This window comes from Spermophilus citellus (assembly GCF_964194105.1).
Source record: "Spermophilus citellus genome assembly, chromosome: 3".
NCBI classification, from domain to species: Eukaryota; Metazoa; Chordata; class Mammalia; order Rodentia; family Sciuridae; genus Spermophilus; species Spermophilus citellus.
Genome location: NC_138184.1, coordinates 199,896,231 through 199,917,502, shown reverse-complemented (window position 1 = coordinate 199,917,502; position 21,272 = coordinate 199,896,231). Strand labels below are relative to the sequence as shown.

Sequence of the window (21,272 nt, the reverse complement as noted above, 5' to 3'; positions counted from 1 at the left end):
ATTAGTGCTACTTTTTGGAGAAGTGTTGTTTGGCTTCTCTTGATCCCTGCTCCATGACTCCCTATTTGATCCCCACTGTGAAGCCTGTTGCTACCACCACACCCCTCAGAGACTTTGGGCTAAGCAGCTGCCTGCTGTCTACTGGGCCAAGAGCTGCTGTCAGGCCTCCCAGAGATGAGTCATAGCAGCTTTCTAACTCTGGGGAAATCCCATGCCTGCTATATTCGGAAATCACAGAGGCCAAGAGAACAGTAGGCCAACAGATTGGTGGCAGGCCTCTGAGGCGCTAAACCCAATTTAGAGAATCACTTTATGTAGTCTCCTTGAGCTCCATGCTGAGTGAGTCTACACGACTAATTTCCCATTAGGTCTCTCAAAACAGGAGACAGCTGGGCAGGGAGTTGGACTGAGCATGATTACCCTGATTTACAACGTTGTTACTTCTCTTCCTAAACCTTATCTGGGACAAACAGCATGAGTGAAGGCCATGCTCAAAGATGCTCATCCTAGTGTGCACACATATTCTGTCTAGACCAGCAAGGACAAATGCACGACCTTTAAGTTCAGTGGTTTCCAAACAGTTTTGGGTCACGGAACCACATATACAGGGCAGTGGAGCAGCTCTGCTTACCTAACATCAAAGTGGAAGCTTCCAAAAGCCCCTCTACTTTTTCTCCTTCATGTGCACAGCTTCAGAACCCCTGATTTAGATAAACCCCCACACAAACTTTAGATCTTTTGGTTATCTAGCAGTCTTCCATGCTTGTTGGGTCCTCATATATCAATAACAACACCTATTAAGAGGCCCTGTGTTCTACCCTACTGAGACTAGGCTGGAAAAGGAGGAAGGTCAAGCTGTAGACTAGTCAGTCTTTCAATTTATAGGAACTCCCATATTTGACAAAAAGTTTTGCGTCCCACTGAAAGCACATTGGATGAGATCCAATGGCCCAAGACCACTGCAATATAACAGCATAACTCTTGTGATGTATTCCTGAGGAGAAAATTAAGTGTGTCATTATTCTGCTCATTAAGGGCATCCCAATACCAACAGGGACATCTCAGATTGGATACAAATATCCAATCACAATTGTAATCAAAATCAGAAATCTCCCTGATCCAAACATAAATTCCTATCAAAAGCCCTTGGGAAGTAGGAACATGGACAGGGAGTCCTCTGTCTAGGCCCATACAACTAAAGCTTGGACCTTAGTTTCATGTATGAAGGCCATTAACTTATACATTGATACTGCTAAAACACCTGGGGAATATTTCACTTAAGGAGGTTCAAGTCTTCAAGTAGTCTCTCCATGTATGTATTATTAATTTTACTGAAATTGCTTTCTTTCATATTGTCTAAAGGCAGTTTTTAACCCAGCCCTTACTGAATTAGTACATCCTAGTAAAATGTTTTGTGTTTGCAATTGTTCTGGTAAACAGAAGCAAGAATTACCCTATAAAGAATGCATAATGGTTACTATTTTTAGAGGGGAATTTTTCCCGATAGTTCCTCTCCTGTGACCTTCACAAACGATGTATAGTACAGATAGGCTCATCCCATGACTTAATAATTTCAACTACAAAGATTTTAATGGTGTGCACTCTTCCCAACTGCCAACATGGGGTCAAAATATTTGAGAGTGTAATTCTTGGAAAAGTTCCGTTGTCCCTAACTTCAAAATCCTAAGAAAATCACTTACCATTTGGGCATATATGTCTCTAAAATGCAGACAAACTGTTGTCATTACTGATATATGATTAGCTAATTCAGCAGGGAAACTGCTCCAAATTACAGCTTATCTTCATATACAAAGGAACTACTACCTATTGTAAATATTAAAGTAAAATAATAAAAGTAGCTAATAACTACTAACTGTGTACACGGTGATATTTTCAAACACTTTTCAAGAGTTATCTCAAAGAATCCTTACTACAGATATATAAGAGAAAACATGTTCTTGGTAGCATTTTACAAATGAAGAAAACAAGGGTTTAAGAAGTGGCACACTTGTTCAGCCCCCTATCCTTAGTTCTTCAGAGTAACATACCATGTTGTTTTACATATTTAGATATGTCTCAATTTTCTTTGCTACATTTACTACTTCATCAGTTGAATTAGGTTTGTGGTGTTTTAAAATTCTTAACTATATTTTATACAGTTATAAAAGATAATGAAATGCTTCTTGTAAATAAGGAAATGATCAACATATTTTTCCGTACCTACCTTCTGCTGACATTATATTAATTATCAAATTATGCCTTGCAGTCTCAAAGGTGCGCCTATTGTAGGCAGTTATCTATTAGAAAAGGAAACTCATATTAAAGAAGTGAAATGTTATTTGTAAAATGAAATTCATTAAGGACAAAAAGGAAAACAAATTGTCGTTCTTCCATTTTCATTATTTGTTGATAAACTTACAATATATTTCTTCTCTGGGCAAAAAAAAAAACTCAGGGCTTTTAGCAATATTATAGGAAAATAAATAATTAGCAGGATCTACTTAACATGCTAAAACAAAAAGTTAAATGCAGAAAGACCCTTTCACATAACGGCTATTAAGTACAGGTAGTGATGCAGATGCATCATTAGCAAATGGATTAACCATTATGGATTACTTACTGGTGACTTTCTAAGATTTCAAAGAATCTAAACAATGCATTTTTTTGTACTTTTAAATGGAGTTTAAGGATTTAAAGGAAAGTACACTTTGAAATAAGCACACCTTTGTGTTATTTGCATTTAGTATTAAACTGCATACCAGTCAGTCAAAAAACCTTGTAAATAACCCTTTGGAAATCATATCTCACATATAGGAGTAAAACAGTAGGGATCATAGTCTATGTAGCTTATGGCACATGCTCAAAAGCACAAATCAATTCCTCCATGGAGGCAAATATTAGTAAACATTTGCAGAGCCAATGAACTTACATCAAAGTCAACTCAGAAATGCCACTGCAAACAACAAACAAAGCAAAGGCCAACAACGGGATATGACTTCAAAAATCAAGGAATAATTAATTTTATAGCAGATATTAAATCATTCAGACACAACTATAGTACCTCGAAAAAACAAATGATTGTGTCAAAGTCTTAGAATCCCAGCACTAGACTTCTGGCAGTAATTTCAGCTGTAGTTGATAGTGAGACAAAAGGGTAGGATAAAACTGGCTCCAACCAAGAAGAAAAATCTTTGCATTTAAAAACAGATATCAAAGATTTCTATATATTACATATGATCTTCAAAAGAAATAACTGCAATCTTGAGTTATTTAGAGAAAAGTTAAGAATCAGAATTTTGCAATAAATAGTTCCAAACCTGGACACAATATTTAAAAGGTCTATATTCTGAAAGGCATATTATTCCACAAAGTTAAAAGGATTTCTGTCTCCAGTTTGTGAAATTTCCATTGAATCAAACACTTCTTTGCTGCTAGGCTCACACTGAACACTAAAATTAAGACCAGTCACTAAAGAAAAGTAGAAATTATTGTTCAAACAAAGCCAATAAAAAAATGCATATAATAGGTTTTATTTGAGAATTTTCATGGCTTATAGAGTTTACCCTACAAAAAATACTTCTAGTGAGAAAAAAATTACCAATCTTCTCCTATTTGTTATACCTTATAGGTTCAACTAAAAAAAAATGTATTTTCAACAGTTTTGGGTCTCGATTATTTTGTGGGTTTCCAGTGTCTTGCTATAATAACCATATTTTCGTGTCTAACCTTCCCATATTTCTCACAAATTTCATTACTATTTCATAAACTCTAAGAAGTATTTTTTTTTAAATCACAAGCTACTGAAAGGAGTGAAGAATAGTCCTTATTAGGAGGAAAATTTTATTATCTGAATTTATATTTAATGTTTAATTTCAACATTTATAACAGAATGTAGTCCTACCACTTCTAATAAGATATTTAAGTACTATAATAACATTAGCCAAATTATACTTATATTACAAAGATGTAAAGACCTTCAAAGCTGAGGGTTGTGTGTACAGTTTATTTCTGATCCTCTACTTCTAATACAATGCCTGATATATTTTAGATATTTAAATTCTAAATATTATAGATAAATATCTACTGAATGAATTAATCTATATATTTATAACATTAAATAATAGGTGAAGATATGCAAAACTTTTGCCTAAACTAATAGAATGATGTTCTTAAAATATCATACTGATACCAACACATGGATGTAAAAATAAGCTATTCACAGATAAATTGCTATTTGTGTTCTATGAAAACTATGCTAAATTTTCACCATTATCTTTTCAGCCTATCATATGATACATATTCATAATATTATATTCAGTAACAAGATCTAAAACCCATTTATTCATTTTGCCAGGCAAGCATTAGTTCAGTGTTAGGCTTACCATTCATTGCACCACTATATCATGATTTATTAATCTATTCTCTTGCTGATAGAGTTTCGGGTCTCTATTATTTTGTAGGTTTCCAGTATCTTGCTATAAAAATATTGTTTAATGAGCATGCCTCCACGAAAATATCTGAAAGTATTTCTTCTGGTTAAGCCAAGAATTAGGACTGCTAGATCATAGGATACAATGATACTTAAATATGTGAAACAGTCAGTAGTTTTTCAAAGTAGTTATGCTAATTCCCACATCCACATGCAGCAGATTTAATGATGGTAACATTCTCATTGTGTTTTTAATTTAACTATTACTCATTACTAGTAAGAGTAGCACTTCTTTTTATATTTCAGATACTCACCCCTAATCAGTTACATGTATTACAAATGTTTTCTCCCAGTTTGTGGCTATTTTTAAATAATTTCTTTTTGAGGAAAAAAATTTACAAATACAAGGAAATTGATCCATCTTCTTCCTCTTAATTTAAAAATATTTAGGTCTTACTGGATACATCCTGAGCTGTGGGTGTAGCTTACTGGTAGATTTCTTGCCTGACCTGCATAAGGCCCTGGGTCCAATCTCCAGTACTGGAAAGCAAGAAATAATTCTTTCATACTTAAAAAGAGTTTTTCAAAAGACTTTTTGTTTTTTATTGGTTGGTTGTTTTTGTGCTGCAGATGGAATCCAGAGTCTTGCACATGCTAGGCAAGTGCTCTACCAAGTGCTGTCTCCTCTGCCCAAGATAGCCTTCTTCTTATATCAGTCATCACAGTGCTGGCTAAATATCTGTTTCTTTCCCAGTGCCCCAAACCCTGGACCAATATGGAGGGACTTAACCATTACTCATCTTTCTAGCCCTAAGTACCTGCACAATCCTTGTCAAATATGATGTCAGCTGAAGGACTACACTTCAGTGAACAAGAAATTTGAATATAAAATACAGAGCAAATAATTATTTTAAGTTTGCATTTAGTTTCTTAAAAATAATTTACATTCTAGTAATATATTTCTTCAAAAATTTCATTTAATTTTTAGTTAATTAAATTATATTTTCATGTAAAAGCTAAAACAACAAACTTTATAGATGAATGGAAATATTAACTGATGTTAATATTAAAAATATTAAAATGATTGCCATGTAATTTTAATTTCAATGCTTAAAATTTTCTCTCTTTCTCTCTCTCTACACACACACACACACACACACAATTTTATTCTTTTTAAGTAAATTACCTCAATGATAGTTGGTTTCCCCACATTTTCAGCTGTTGGAGAACCATATAGGACTCCATCACTATATGGAGTTCTTTGGATATATCGAAGCCATCCAGGTCGATCTGGGTAACCCATTAAATTTGTATTGAATGTTATGGGATCATTACTAATCTCCCCTAGATAAGAAACACAAAATTAAGACATAAGACAGTTACTTTCACACATGTTGCTTTGATAGTTTCAATCAAAACATTCTGTCAAAAAAAATTTTTTTTTTACATTTTTAACAAATTAAATACACAAACAAAAAAATCCATCTGAGAATTTAGAGTAGGGCTCCATGTAATGAAAAATTATTTTGGTTGTTTAATTTGTCTAGAAATCTGATCCAACTGAAAAAGCAAATTCATACAATTTTCTTGGAAAATTTTTGGAGGAAGTAATTAAGAGTACAGCTGTTACAGCAATGATAGAATAGCTCTACATCATCATTAACCATACTGATAAATTCATTCTTTTGAGAAATATTCCTTTCATCAAATTCCAAATATCATCAAATTAATGCTAAGAGATGTCCAGAAAATTAAAAAGGTATCGCCAACATAAAAATAACATAATTTTAAAACTTGGGGTATTAGGATGAAAAAGATGTTACAAATCCAAAACAACTGTAGTAATGACATTTACTAATAATAAACATTAATGACAGCATGATTTATTAGCATGTGCCTGGCCCTTTGTTAAATGCTTCATAAACACTGTGTCATCTGATTTTTAAAACATACATATGATGAGACTAATCCACAAAGTTACAACTATCTTATATTTGATAAAGGGGCTAAAAGCATGCAATGGAGGAAGAATAGCATCTTCAACAAATGGTGTTGGGAAAACTGGAAATCCATATGCAACAAAATGAAACTGAATCCCTTTCTCTCGCCATGCACAAAAGTTAACTCAAAATGGATCAAGGAGCTTGATATCAAATCAGAGACTCTGCGTCTGATAGAAGAAAAAGTTGGCTCCGATCTACATATTGTGGGGTCAGGCTCCAAATTCCTTAATAGGACACCCATAGCACAAGAGTTAATAACAAGAATCAACAAATGGGACTTACTTAAACTAAAAAGTTTTTTCTCAGCAAGAGAAACAATAAAAGAGGTAAATAGGGAGCCTACATCCTGGGAACAAATTTTTACTCCTCACACTTCAGATAGAGCCCTAATATCCAGAGTATACAAAGAACTCAAAAAATTAGACAATAAGATAACAAATAACCCAATCAACAAATGGGCCAAGGACCTGAACAGACACTTCTCAGAGGAGGATATACAATCAATCAACAAGTACATGAAAAAATGCTCTCCATCTCTAGCAGTCAGAGAAATGCAAATCAAAACCACCCTAAGATACCATCTCACTCCAGTAAGATTGGCAGCCACTATGAAGTCAAACAACAACAAGTGCTGGCGAGGATGTGGAGAAAAGGGTACACTTGTACATTGCTGGTGGGACTGCAAATTGGTGCGGCCAATTTGGAAAGCAGTTTGGAGATTCCTGGGAAAGCTGGGAATGGAACCACCATTTGACCCTGCTATTGCCCTTCTCGGACTATTCCCTGAAGACCTTAAAAGAGCATGCTACAGGGATACTGCCACATCGATGTTCATAGCAGCACAATTCACAATAGCTAGACTGTGGAACCAACCCAGATGCCCTTCAATAGATGAATGGATAAAAAAAATGTGGCCTCTATACACAATGGAGTACTATGCAGCAATAAAAAATGACAAAATCATAGAATTTGCAGGGAAATGGATGGCACTAGAGCAGATTATGCTTAGTGAAGCTAGCCAGTCCCTAAAAAACAAATACCAAATGTCTTCTTTGATATAATGAGAGCAACTATGAACAGAGCAGGGAGGAAGAGCAGGAAGAAAAGATTAACATTAAACAGAGACATGAGATGGGAGGAAAAGGGAGAGAAAAGGGAAATTGCATGGAAATGAAGGGAGACCCTCATTGCTATACAAAATTACATATAAGAGGTTGTGAGGGGAATGGGAAAATAAACAAGGAGAGAAATGAATTACAGTAGATGGGGTAGAGAGAGAAGATGGGAGGGGAGGGGAGGGGGGATAGTAGGGGATAGGAAAGGTAGCAGAATACAACAATTACTAATAGGGCATTATGTAAAATTGTGGATGTGTAACCGACGTGATTCTGCAATCTGCATTTGGGGTAAAATTAGGGGTTCATAACCCACTTCAATCTAATGTATGAAATATGATATGTCAAGAGCTTTGTAATGTTGTGAACAACCAATAAAAAAAACATACATATGATATAATATGTAATTTTCTATATTATGTAACTTCTCCATGGGTGGTCATATTAAGTGGTAAAAGTAGACCTTAATCCTGGCTGAATTCAGAAATTTTGATCTTAACTGCATGTTTGCATCTCAAAGTGTTAGAGCTACTTCTCTAAAGGTTTAATCTTATAATTTTGAAAACACTGGATGCCCCATAAGGAAACATTTTTTAAATAATTGATGAAAAGACTACCTTTTTGCTCAAATACTATTAAGAACATGTCTACCTTTATTTTATGAATGTTTTCACAGACTCTATATTCATCATACGCTCCTCCAAAGAAATATTTATATTAATTCTAATGTGTAAAATGTGTTCTAGCAAAATACAATTTTCAGAAAAGTCATTTTTGTTACTTGAGAGTTATAATTTAATGTGTTTTTTTCTTGCTAGTCTCTGTATATCTTCATTAATGTGATGGCACTTGTGATAATTCAAAATAACATATTTAAACTAATAGTGAATTAAATACGACTCCATAATTGGTATTATTTTGAAGGAAAAATTAATCTTCATTATATTATTATGAATTTTTATAAAATTATCTGATATTATAAAGGCTTTTTGAGAATGCTTACTTAACATCATATTTCATTCTCTTCTATAACATGTACAGTTTTTCAAAAATCAATATAAGAATGTAATTCTTAATATGGAAAATCACAACTGTTCAGTTATAATTATTTCTATGTGAATATAGGTAGATCATTTGTCAGAGGCATAAAACTTCAAATTAAGAATTGAAAAATATGTTTTCTTTAAAGTTCAAAAATATGGGGAATAAAATTGATCAAAGTATGTTATATGCATATTTGAATATGCTACAAAACCCACTATTGTGTATAATTACAATGCAACAATAAAAAATAAAATTCAAAAGTAAATTATTTCCTTCTGCAATTAAATTAATAATCTTAAAATTATAAATAACCTACAACAAGCAATTTATTATATATCTAAATGATTTCAAATAATGTTAATGATATTTGATCATATAGATTATGTACAATGAACAAAAAGGAACATTCTGTAATTAACCACCTTCGTTTACATAAAGAACATACCAGGTTTTGGGTAAGGTGGAAATTCCCCCTTAAAATATTCTCTTTCCAAAACATGAACAAAGAGGACACCTGCAGATGGGTATACATTCCGATCAGAGTGCACCTTTGAGAAGATAGTGTACACTGAAAATAAAGGGGAAAGATAAGAAACAGACAAATAATGACATACATCCTTGATAATTCAACATAGCCTGAAAAGCAGGTTTCACTCTATAGAAATTTCTGAGAAAGCTGAAACAACATGAAAAAGCACTGTTAATAACAGTTTGTTTTTAAAAGGAAATGATTTTAGTATAAAACATGGACAAACTCTTTTACTTAGGTTTAGAATCTTGCCAAACACTGTTAATAAAATTACATACATTTAATATTTTAACTGTTATTTAAAAAATGAAGAGATCCATAATATTGTTTTGGTAATTTCTTTTTTACTTGAAATTCTGACCAACAAATACATCACAGGAACTGATCAATTACATAATAACCATGGTTTGTTTTTTTTTTCCTCTTTACTTTTTTTTAAAGCAAGTACCTAGAGTAATTTTTAAATGATGAGAATCTATACCATACTAATTATTTTCTAGAAAAAGCATGTCAGACTATATAATATCATTAGAATACATAAGAAAAGCTTGAATATACTTATAAAAATGCATTGGGTACTTTTTCTGAGTATACATTCCTCATCTCTCTTCTAGAAATAATTAATTTACTCCATTTCCCCTGATCTTGACATTTAATAACTCAAACAGTATAATCTATCATACTATTCCACATCCTAAATAAGCAATAACAATTACACAATACAATACAGTGCAAATAATTTCTTGAAGTAAAATGGAGACAATTTCATGATTTACTGTTACTTAAGACATAAGATGTGAATCCATTAAAATGGCCAAATTGGCTTGAGTAGTTTCCACCTATTGTTTTTCTTCTGATATCATCATTTCTACCAACACATTACTGCCATTACCCTTGTCACCTCTACCATCTCTTTTGGTTTTCTATCTTCCTGATTGGCTAGTGGCTGCAATTTTTAGACAGATAAACCCTATCAGGCCAGTTCTTTCTCTTAGTCACTGATGGATTTGTAAATGTGGTAATTAACCTTAAGAACCCCAAGGCTGCTCACACCAAGCTCACAACTTACTAAAAGCCCTGGATAGCAAGATCATTGACAGTAAATTTTTCAGTGTAAAAACAGAAACTCCTGCAAGATGTTTCTTTATCTGAAACATTGTCCCTGCCATTCTGTTGATGGCTACCAAAAAAGTCAAACTCAAGTAAAATATTTGGCTTATAGCTTCCCATATCTATAACTTGACTACGAAAAACATGACTTCAAAGGCTATGCAAAAGAAGAAAAGAAGCTACAGTTAGGTTTAACTGGTATGTAGGGAAACTCTCTTTCCCAACTAGTCTTCATAAACAGTCTTCCTGGGAAGTTTAGAGTGCCCAACTTCTACCCACAGATTGTTTACTCACCTGTAGAAGTGATCCCAATCCCAAATGATGAAGATAAATGAAACACAAAAATATAGTAAGGATGGAAATTTGACTTTGTTTTTCAATACTGCAGTGTGACCTAAATCCTCAGTGCTTTAGGGAATTCGATAATGAGACCCTGTCCCTGCTTTCATGAGTTCACCATCCAGTTTGGAAGACCAACACATACCTATGTAGTTATTGTTCCAGAGGAATAAATTGCTCTGGCAATACCTAGAAGGATGGGATGAGCAGTTGAGGTTGGAAAGTTCTGAAAAAGATCTTTGGAAGAAGTGGAACTCGGTATGGCTTTTACAACACTAGTCGGTTTCCAAATCTTAGAGATGAGCAATTCAGACATTCAGCAAAAAACACACATGCAAGACACAATAGTGGGATACTATGGGGCCCTTTCAAGAAAGCAAATTAAGTCAATTATGCTAGATCCTGGGTTGGGTTTTGTTGTTGTTGTTTTGTTTTGTTTTGTTTTGTTTTGTTTTTTGTTTTAAGGGGAAGGAAATCTGGGAAAGAAAGAAGAGTCAAATTGTGGAGAGTTCTGGACTCCTGCTGGGAAGTTATTTCACTTTATGTTAAAGGTGTTTAAATTTCAGATCACAACCATACATCCAAAGCACAGGAATATTTGAGTAATCTAAATGAATCTCTTCTGAACTTATCTAATTCACTCTTTCTAGAGATTAAAAACACCATGAAGTATAAAGACAGTTTACCTTGTCATATTCTCAACAGATAAGAGTGTTGAGCATGTGTTTACGGAATGGATGAAAACACTCTAATACAAAGCACTGCAGAGGCAAACACAGGTCTCATGCTAGTGGACTAAGCATATTAAATTTTTAATTTAAGGTGTTGCATCTTACAGATTACTATCCTCCATTTACATCACCAACTACTAATAAGTTTCTTAGTTTTTGCTGCTTTACGGTGGTTAAAGCTAACTTATAAAGCAAAAGAAAGATTGTTCTTATTAAATAATATTAAAAGGATTCTGTTTTGTATACAGCCCCCCACAGGGCCTCAAGTGGCACCATTAAAGGGTACCTGCACTCCATATCACCTCACTTCTAAGGACTAGCATTCAACATCTCAGATTCTGCCTTCGTTAAAAAAAAAAAAAAAAAATTTCTGTGATCTACAGAGTCAGGCCACAATCTACCACGGCCCTCCTGGGTTTTAAGATGACATGCACATTTCTTTATTCATGTGTACTCAATTGCCTTTCTGCAATCTCCTGAACTGCATACTTGCTGGTCAGTTACCTTGGCAACTCCACAGTAAAGCCTGCTTCACTTTAAGTATAGTATGCCATTCACTTCGAGAAAAACATGATACAGATGTATGACACATTCATCATCCAGAAATGGAAAATGACTAAGCCACTATGTTTTGTTTGGGAAAATAATACTTCCTTTCTGTAGCATCAGTTTAAATTATGGGCACCCACACAACATTTTAGAGAAGAGTGTTCTCCTTTTCCCTTTCCCATTTGTTACTTGCAAAACAAATAGCTCTTCAACAGAGGCTATTTGGGCAGTATTTACACCTATCCTTCCTTTCAAAAACAACAAATGACACAGACAATTTGAAGCTCCAGGCTCTTGTTCTAAATATGAGCCATATCAATAATGCGGATAGGTTCTGCAGCAACACCCACAGAGGCTGTTACTAACAGTTAACACATGTTACAATCATATATGCCTAGACAGTACTCACAACCCGTAAGCTCAAAACATATTGTTTTCCTTAAGAGCAAGTCTTGAAAATCAAATTTAAACACCCTAAGAATCCTCAACACTAAGATCTAATAATCTCTGAAATATACATGTGTATGGTGCCATGCTAATCAAGCCGAGGTCACAGGGTCTGGCTTCTCTGTGTATCGCATGGTTTTGCAATCTTCTACAGCTGCAAATCCATTACCTCTGCAAACACATGCCACTGGATACAAATGAAACTGGAAACCAGTGTGTGGCTAAATCCGTGTAAATCTAACACCATTAATGGGAAAAACAATTAAACCAAAAGTCCAACCCACAGAGGATCAAAAACATTATCTTCAAATAGCAAAGATGGTTAGATTTGCAAAGATTAAAAACTTCTGACGGCAAGTTGATGTAAGTCATAGAAATTTTTTTAAGGAAAAAATCACATCTCTGAGTAGAAAAGAGCCAAAAGGGTACATCAGCAAGTAGCCAGAATGATTATTTCATCCTCTCTGAGCTCTGATCTCTCTCCTGACTGTGCTACCAAAATCTTGTTCACAGAACTATTCTTGATATGTTTTAGTCATAGGGTATAGAAACTACAGACCATTTCAACAACTGTATATTATGTGACAGCACAGAGCCAAGAATCAAATAACAGATTGTGATAGCAGTAGCAATAAAGTGAGACCTCATGCTAGCCAAATTGCATCCTGTCTTCTCATACTAAGAGTCCGTTGGAAATTTTCTCTCCACGATAAAAATATAAGGATGTGCATTTGTGTGTTTACAATTACCTAAAAACAAAAGCAAATTTGGATGTACTTGGTAAACATTAAATTTTGAAAGTACTATGGTGGTGCACTGCTAATGAATCTAAGACATATAACTTCACAGTTAGCACAGTGATCATTATTAATGGCGTCTGCACAGGAGCAGACATGCATGCAGTCCCTTTTCTTCAAAAACTCCAGAGGACACTTACCAGACCTTTTTCTATGTCACCAAGAACAAATACGTGGCCATAAAGATAAAATAGCTGCCGAGTATGAGACTTGAAAGTTCCAACTAGACTTAAATCTTAATGCTGTCTCCCTTTTGAAATCTTTGAGAAGAAAGTCATAAATTATTGTCAATATTCATGTCCAAGAGGCATTTATTAGGTACCAATTATGTGTATGTCTCTCTTATACATGCTTTACCAATGAATTAATCACTTTAAAAAGTTCAATTTATATCATCATTCTCTAATTTTTAAGGCTTACAAGGATATAGCAAAATCTCATTTTACCAGGCACCCCACAGAACGAATTGTTTTAGAGAGCTGATTTTTTTTTTAATGTACTCAGCGGTAGAACCTTTTTCTCGATGCGTATAAGATCATCATCTTGCACATCAATTATTGCACTCTACTCTATTATGCAGTGATGCCCTTATGGACTGTTTGGTTGCCTTGTCATTTACCGATCACACTAGTGGGTCCTAGTCCACTAAAGCTTTTTAAGATTGTGTGTTTTATAGATTTTCTGTTTTCTCCTCTGTAGACAAGTTGTCAGCTGTCATTTCTCATTGCTATCAGTATGTTTCCTGTAGCAGCTTCTCTGTCCCCTCTAATTTGCTATTATTAATCTGCTGCAGGTTTAGAAACCAGACTACTAAATGAGATGGGATTGTGTGTTAAAGTAAGAACAAATACATGCTGTTTGAACACACGCAGTGCTCTACTAGATGGAAAAAACAAAAACGGGAGCCTGCATTTGCAGTATCTATTTTGGCTGCCCAAAGAGCCTTTTGTGGCATATTTCCTGGTCCTTATCTAATGCAGTATACTTCTAAATAGATAATCTTACCATAGTTGGATACAGCCATTACTTGAGGCAATAACAGCATAAACTATGTGTATTAAATACATTCAGAAATAAAAAAGTATACAATTGAAAGACTTAATTCAATCTATAGATTATACAGACTTGAGATATCAAATCAAAATGGATGTAATGTTTTGTATAAAATAATTTCTTACATGTTTGATATGTGGATAATTTAAACAAAGATCTATGGATTAAATGATGTATTATCCTCAGCAATATCTAAAGCAGCCTAAGAATATTGTAGTAGACTGTAATAATTAATATGAAATTAAAGTCTGTTTCTAAAAGCATTTCAATTTTGTTAATTTGCCTCTCATGTTCAGAGAGTCTCAGGATGTAAGTTATTCATTGGGAAGCATCACAAAGGTGATTTGAGTCCAAATTACTTAAATAAGATACTGCACATTTCTTAATAATTCATAGCATTGCCTTTTTAAAACTGTAAGATTGTACCTTTATTTCTATTCATTGTTTTACAGTTTGCAATTTTTTAAATATTTTTTATTGGTGCATTATAATTGTACTAGGGTAAATTTGTTGTTTTATATGTGTATATGCATACAATAAACAATATAATTTAGCTAATATAATTCTCCAGTATTTCCCCTTTCCCTCCTCCTGGCAGCACTGTCTTAATGTTAAGTATTATCTGGAAAAAAATCTGAATGAGAATGATGATGATTTTCAAATATGTTTTAAGATTTTTTAAAAGCATTAAATAGCTCCCTATCTTATACAGCTTTTAAAATAAAAATGTTATCTAAGAACCTAGGCACAATTACCCTGATAATTAAAATTTTTAAGCACTGATATGAAAAATAAGTTTCATACTACAGTTTTAACAAGTTAAATTTCTTTATGAGCTCAAAGCTTAGAGCCCTGCATACACAGTACTGCAAGCAGCTACCAATTCATCGGCACCGATTACAAGAGATGAATCCCATTTGCTATCTATACTGCATTAAGAGAACTCATTTCAGGTTTCCAGAGTCTTAAATACTTACAGATTCCTTACTAATTTATTTTTTAATATTTTATTACTTTAGTCAAATTGAAATGTAATTATTATATCAGAACATTGCTGCAGAAAAGTATTTTAAGAGATTTCAATATCCAGCCAAGTATACAACCTGTGTTTTTGTTTTTCTAGGATTTATCTTGTGTTTTATCAATTCAACTTTTTAAATCTTGGCTTTGAATCAAAAAGCTTTTCTCAGCAGCCTGCCATTCACCTTTGAGTTTACTCAACATCAAAGTGCTGCCCGCCCTTCACCTGAAGGTGGGCAGCTATTGGTTTTGTTTCAGTCACACAGGGTCCATACCTAGACTACGGAATTCATCACAAGGGCCTGATTAGATTGCCTTTGTAAACTTCATTTCTCTAAAAGAAACGGCCACTTCTCTTTACATGAGACAGAAGGGAAACCATTACTTGAATCTTTTTGCTACAAAAAAAAGCAGAAGAGTTTCTTCATGAGATCTCCCCCCCCAAAAAAAAACACTTACTTAATTTTTCCAAATTGGAATTAAACATCTTGATCATTTTATTTTGCATGTATTTTTCTTTTTGTTTCTAAAATGTCAATGGGAAAGGAGTTGCAAAGCATTGTTAATTGGTGATCAATAGAACACTATTCTCACAGAACGCTAAAAAATTGAAAAGGGTTTTAGATTGTCTGTCTGGGCATGCCAAATATCTCTACTAAGAGAGATCACAGCATTACTTCCAACCTGGATATGGCCTCAGCCCCCACTCAACCCAGGATTCCTGACAGTTACCACCAATTGGAGGTAGCATGCATTTGTTCTCCTGGAGGAGTCAGTCCTTCACCTTACTACACAGAGGATAATACTGAACTCAGAGGGTTCAAGCATATAGAACTAGCAAGAAGAAGAGTTTTGACTTGAATCAGAATAGTCATGTAGTCAATTAACTTCAAAACACAAGCTAATACATTTGGTGGTTATACATTCTACTATTTTTTCCCCACACAAAAGCTTATTATATTGCTTAAAAGCTTAATTTTCTTAATTTTCTCTCCTTGTATTATGAAGATAATCTGAGTTTATTTTATTATTTTATAAAGTGAGTTGACAATCAAGTTTCAAACAAACGTTTGTAAAGAAAGAAACACTCCTGAAGGTTAGAAGAAGAGACATTTCAGCCCTGGCCAGAGCTCAGAAGGAGAACTTCCCATCTCTGGTAGATAGACAATTTTTTCCAAGTCCTGGAACTCTGTGATCCTTCCCCTGACTCTGCCACCCTTCAGAGGCAAAGGAGTACTTTCAGCCCTAGGGGCACTTCCTGCATCCTCTCCAACCACGGAGGAAATTAAATTATCTAGAGAAAGACTCCTATCCTCAAGCCAAGTAGTCCTTTGACTGTCAATAAGCCAAGAAGGAGGCTCCTTTGTTTAAGATGATGGAAAAGAAGTCTGTCAGTTTATCTAACATACATATTGCTTCATTCCCATGAGTATTCAGTTAAAGTATAACTTTAAATTGAAAATAATTATTAATTCTGGGCACAATCATATTTTACTTAGCTTTAGTTTCTTAAGAAAACATAATGAAAGTTTATCAGTAAACCTCTAAGACTGACCCATCTTAGAATATGAGTTTTCCTAAGTAGAAAAGGAGAGTTTAAAGATGTTTAAATAAAGGAATATAAATGTGAAGGCTTAGTCCTTTTTATTTAAATTATTTCACTAGTAAACTTAAAAATTTTAAGTTTTTCACTCTCATCCCAGAGGTGGCAAAAAGTAATCCATATTTAGGGTGTGCTCTTTATGACTTCCACTATTACTTAATATGTGTCAAGGTAGAATGATATTCAATTTGCTGATCTGAGGCAAATTCCTCAGAATTTCTATTTATAGAAGAGGTACTATCTTACTGCTTTGGTTAAGAATCAGAATATTGTTTAGAAAGTAAGTTACAAAAAAAGTTGTTAATTTATTTGACTATTTATTTTTTTACTCTTACAATATGTTGTACTCTCTTGCAATTGCCAAAAGTAATTGATTGGAATTCATGGTCAAGAACATTGAGAAGGGGTTGGGAATATAGCTCATTTGGTAGAGTGCTTGCCTAGCATGTACAAGTCCCTGGGTTTCTGATACAACATTTAAATTGGCTTTATTGTATAAGCTACAAGTATTTGTTACTATAATTTTAAAAGTCATGAATTTTTTTCATACAGTTGATGAAACTTACACTTTCTGTACAAGTTATTTTTGTAATTCAGATCTGTATTGATAGGTAACTAAGTATGAGCTCAGTGGTAGAGTGTGAGCTTAGCATGCATGAAGCCCTGGTGAAAAAAGAAAGAAAGAAACTGTAATGGTAATGATGGGACTTAAATAGGAGAAAGTGACCAGGAAAGGAGGAGGAAAAGAATCTAAAGATGAGATCAGGAGAAACAGAAAATAAGAAATCATGATGATCTGACAGGCTACTTCAGTAGATTAAAGATGGATTGTCTATTTGTATTTTGAGAACTATAGTTCTCTCTCAAGTCCCAAGGAGAAAATTAGTTTGACATCCAATAGGAGCTTGAAATTTGAAGAAAGAAAACACTGCTACTCTTGGAGATTCTAGAAAATGCTAAGTAAAGGTCTTGGAATGGATTTCACTAAGAACAGCATCAAAAGAGATGACTAAGCTGGACCCTTTTCATAAATCGAACAGCAACAGGAGTGGGATGCTCAGAGAGGACAGAAGTTCTAGGTATCAAAGTTAAAGAGAAAGAAAGTAGGAAATGGAAAGGATGGCTATATTAGAGTAGAATATATTGTGAAATCCAGAAGAGTCATCTTTATTTTTATAGACACTTTGCCCCAAAGCTATAGAAACCAGGCTACTAGAAGGTAATGTTCAAGACCACATATATCCAATGTTGTAGGTCAGGGTCCTAAGGATGAGTAATCAAGAAATATTCAGTGAAAGTTCATAATGATAATTGATATTTTGAAAACAATCAATATTCATATTAAGTGAGGCTTTTCCTCCCTAATAAAATGCATTATTTCAAAGGTCATGGAATATTGTTAATGGACATATTTGTAGACTAGAGAAGAAAAATTTAGAAGGATCAGGTCATCATTCAAGGGTCAAGTCACCTTTCCAACAGAAAGCAGTCATCAACTAATTATTTAAAAGCAAAACATCAACTTGGTCTTGCAACAAAAATCCCAAATTAGACAAAATATTTTATAATTTTTCTAAGTTTATATAAATGCTGTTTTAAAATAATATATGTTAATTATACTTTTTTAATGTTTTTAAATGTTATAAATAAGTTGTTATATTAACCACACTGAAACAATTTTTAAAGTGGTGAGCTAGTGACTTAATAAGGGGAAACAAGGTTAAAAACAGGCAAGATTTTTAGTTTTTAAAAATTAGATATAGTTTTTAAAACTTACACAGGGGACAATATATAAAGCTAGTGCAAGGGAAATAATTGGTTAAGAACATAGAGGATCATAAATTTTAGAAGTGTAGGAAAACAAAATTTTATTTTTTTCAACTGACTCATTTAAAAAAACACACACACAACTAAAAATGCAAAAGGAATATTGAAAGCAAACATTTAATTGACTCCCCAAAACAGATTCACATTTACAACCTAAACTCACCATCTTTCTTCCCAGCAGCCATTTTTCTGCTGATAATAAAACTGTTGGCCTGTTTGGTCTTCCAGTTAACTGTTCCATTTATGTCATCAGCCCAGCTTAATAAAAAAGCTTTTCAGAATAAAACAAATGCACAAAATATGAAATTAATGTCAAATTAAGATGAGGATCACAAATCACCTATTAACTGGAACCAGATTACTTCTAGCCAAGCAGTTGTTTAGTTCCAATCAGCAAATGTTGCATGCCAATACAAGGGATGTATGGGGATAGCCAGTAAACAAAACACAGTTCCTGCCCCTAAGGAGCTTACAATCTATAAAGATTGATAATTTATATACAGAAATTTATATGTATTGTATAACATAAGTGATATACACACCTAATTATGGAAAACATAAGTGTTAAAAGAACACTAAAGGAGGAACAATGATCTCTGGCTAGAAATATTGCATTATGCAGATTCACAATTGAGTTTGGAAACTACACTGGTAGCAATAAATATGATTAGGGTTAAGAATACTAAATAGGGGTCTATCACAAGAGTGTAGGGTAGCTGTGAGGTTGAAGCAAAGGAAAGAAAATGTGGCATCAGTTACAAGAAACTTAGAGATACATTGGCAACACTTTTTCAAGTTGCTAGATATAGGGCTAAAGGAGAATCAGGGATGGGTTTGAATTTTTGATCTAGAATGACACAGAACTAGGATTCATTAGGAAGCAAAGGTTAGCTTCAGGAAAAAAATGATTAGCTTAATTTGGGAGTTATTAAATATAGGGTACTAGATGGACATCCAAGTTAAACCATCTAAAAAGATGAGGATAGAGCTTTGGTTCATAAGAGAATACAACTGGGCTTTTGATATAGATTAGAAGTTCTTCTCCAGAGAAATCACTATGGAAGTCAAATTTCCAGTAACAATTCTTAACAATATCATGGGTCCAGGTAATATGCATGAAGCCTTATGTGTGAGTGACCAGGAGAAAATATGTATTCATATTGCTATCCTGTTTTTCTTCATCCAAACTGCTAATCTTATGGCTTACTCCCTATTTTCCACATTTACCTTTCAGATTTGATATATCCGGACACCATTTTTCTGACAATAACATCAGCTTTTCAGCCTATTCTCCCTTCCTCTAGCCAGTACAGGTAAGGCAAGGTTCAACACAGTCCCACAATCCTATAGGGTCTACCCCACAGACTTGTCCAAGCACATAGACTAAAATGTAGTAAGAAAGAATGCACAAAAAGTAAAATGAACAGGAAAGGCAGAGAGAAGAACATGTTAATAAACACACTTGCATAGAGAAAGCAGGGAATGATTCAGCAAAGAGAGAGGTGGTTAGAGAGGTTAGACAACAGAGTCTAAAGTGTCATGTGTGCCAAAAGAAGAAATATGTCAAGGAGAAGAGTGTGATCAACCTCCTTGCCTATTTCAAAAAGGCCAAAGGGAACGAGAGCTTAGAAGAGACTTCTAGATTGGAAAAGTGAGAAGTTACTGGTGACTCCTTGAAAGTGGAGTTCCAATTAAGTCATGAGAGCAGAAGCCAAACTACAAAGGTCAAGATGAGGATGCTGGAAATACAGTTAATCTTTCAAGAGTGCCAGCCAGAACAGGGAAGCAAAGAGATCAAATGATACGTTGAAAAGAAACAAGGTGGAAAAGAGGGATGGTTATTTTAGTACAAGGAAAGTTAGATTTTGTACACACACAGAGGACAACATATAAGAGGAGATAAAAAGACTAAGGATAAAGAAAATGAGCATAATTGATGGGACCTAATCCAAGAAAAAAGTTGACAAGATAGGACCAAGCATTTACTCTACACATAAAGACAATACATCAGGAATGAGAAAGTAAGGAAAAGTGAAGACAGAAACATCCAGTGAAATCCAACAAAGTTAGTGTAAATAGAGCTTCCCACCTTAATAAATCAGAGATGAAATGTACATTTCCTTTTCAGTCTGAATTTTCAGTAAAAATGTTTAACTTGAACTAAATTATGAGAAATAGCAAATTCTTTTCTAAAATGAAAAAAAGAATGCAATTCAAAACTTAGGTTACAAAAACAATCAAGACCTCAGGTGATCATTTCAGTAATAATGGGGACTGGTAATCAAAGATCCTAGCACTCCAACAAATAAGAAACTTAACTGGTATTTCATTTTTAGACTATGTAAATTTCCCTATACTAACTTCATCTATTAAGCAACCAATCTTATGAATGACTTGCCTAATAAATTCTGGATTCATATAATAACTGAAATTACATGCTTTGAAATCTGGATCAAAATACAGTAGGCATTTCCTAATAATTTAAGCTAACACAGGATCAGAAATGTTTATAGTGTCTGGGAGCACAATACTCCTCTCCCAAGATTCCAATCACTAAGTCTCAAAAGTAAGATGCTGGCTATATAGGAATCACCTGGGAATCTCCCCCAAATACATATTCACACGTACCCCAAAAGATTCATAATAAATGTAAGCATATATTCATGACTCCACCAT

General features: G+C 33.9%; 1 protein-coding gene across 5 annotated transcripts in view; it reads right to left on the bottom strand.

Annotated features, from left to right (window-relative positions):
* The window catches only part of SGCE (sarcoglycan epsilon), a 70,638-nt gene that overhangs the window by 35,738 nt on the left and 13,628 nt on the right, over positions 1-21,272 (bottom strand). For 2 of the 5 annotated variants that reach the window (XM_081288156.1, XM_081288155.1), the window contains exons 2-4: positions 9,037-9,159; positions 5,616-5,773; positions 2,225-2,297 (exon numbers count right to left, since the gene is read on the bottom strand). In XM_081288156.1, the coding sequence (XP_081144282.1) occupies positions 2,225-2,297; positions 5,616-5,773; positions 9,037-9,159 (354 nt within the window). Of the gene's footprint in view, positions 1-2,224; positions 2,298-5,615; positions 5,774-9,036; positions 9,160-18,759; positions 18,868-21,272 lie in introns of all 5 variants that reach the window. The other 3 variants (XM_081288158.1, XM_081288157.1, XM_081288159.1) reach the window with 2 other exon arrangements.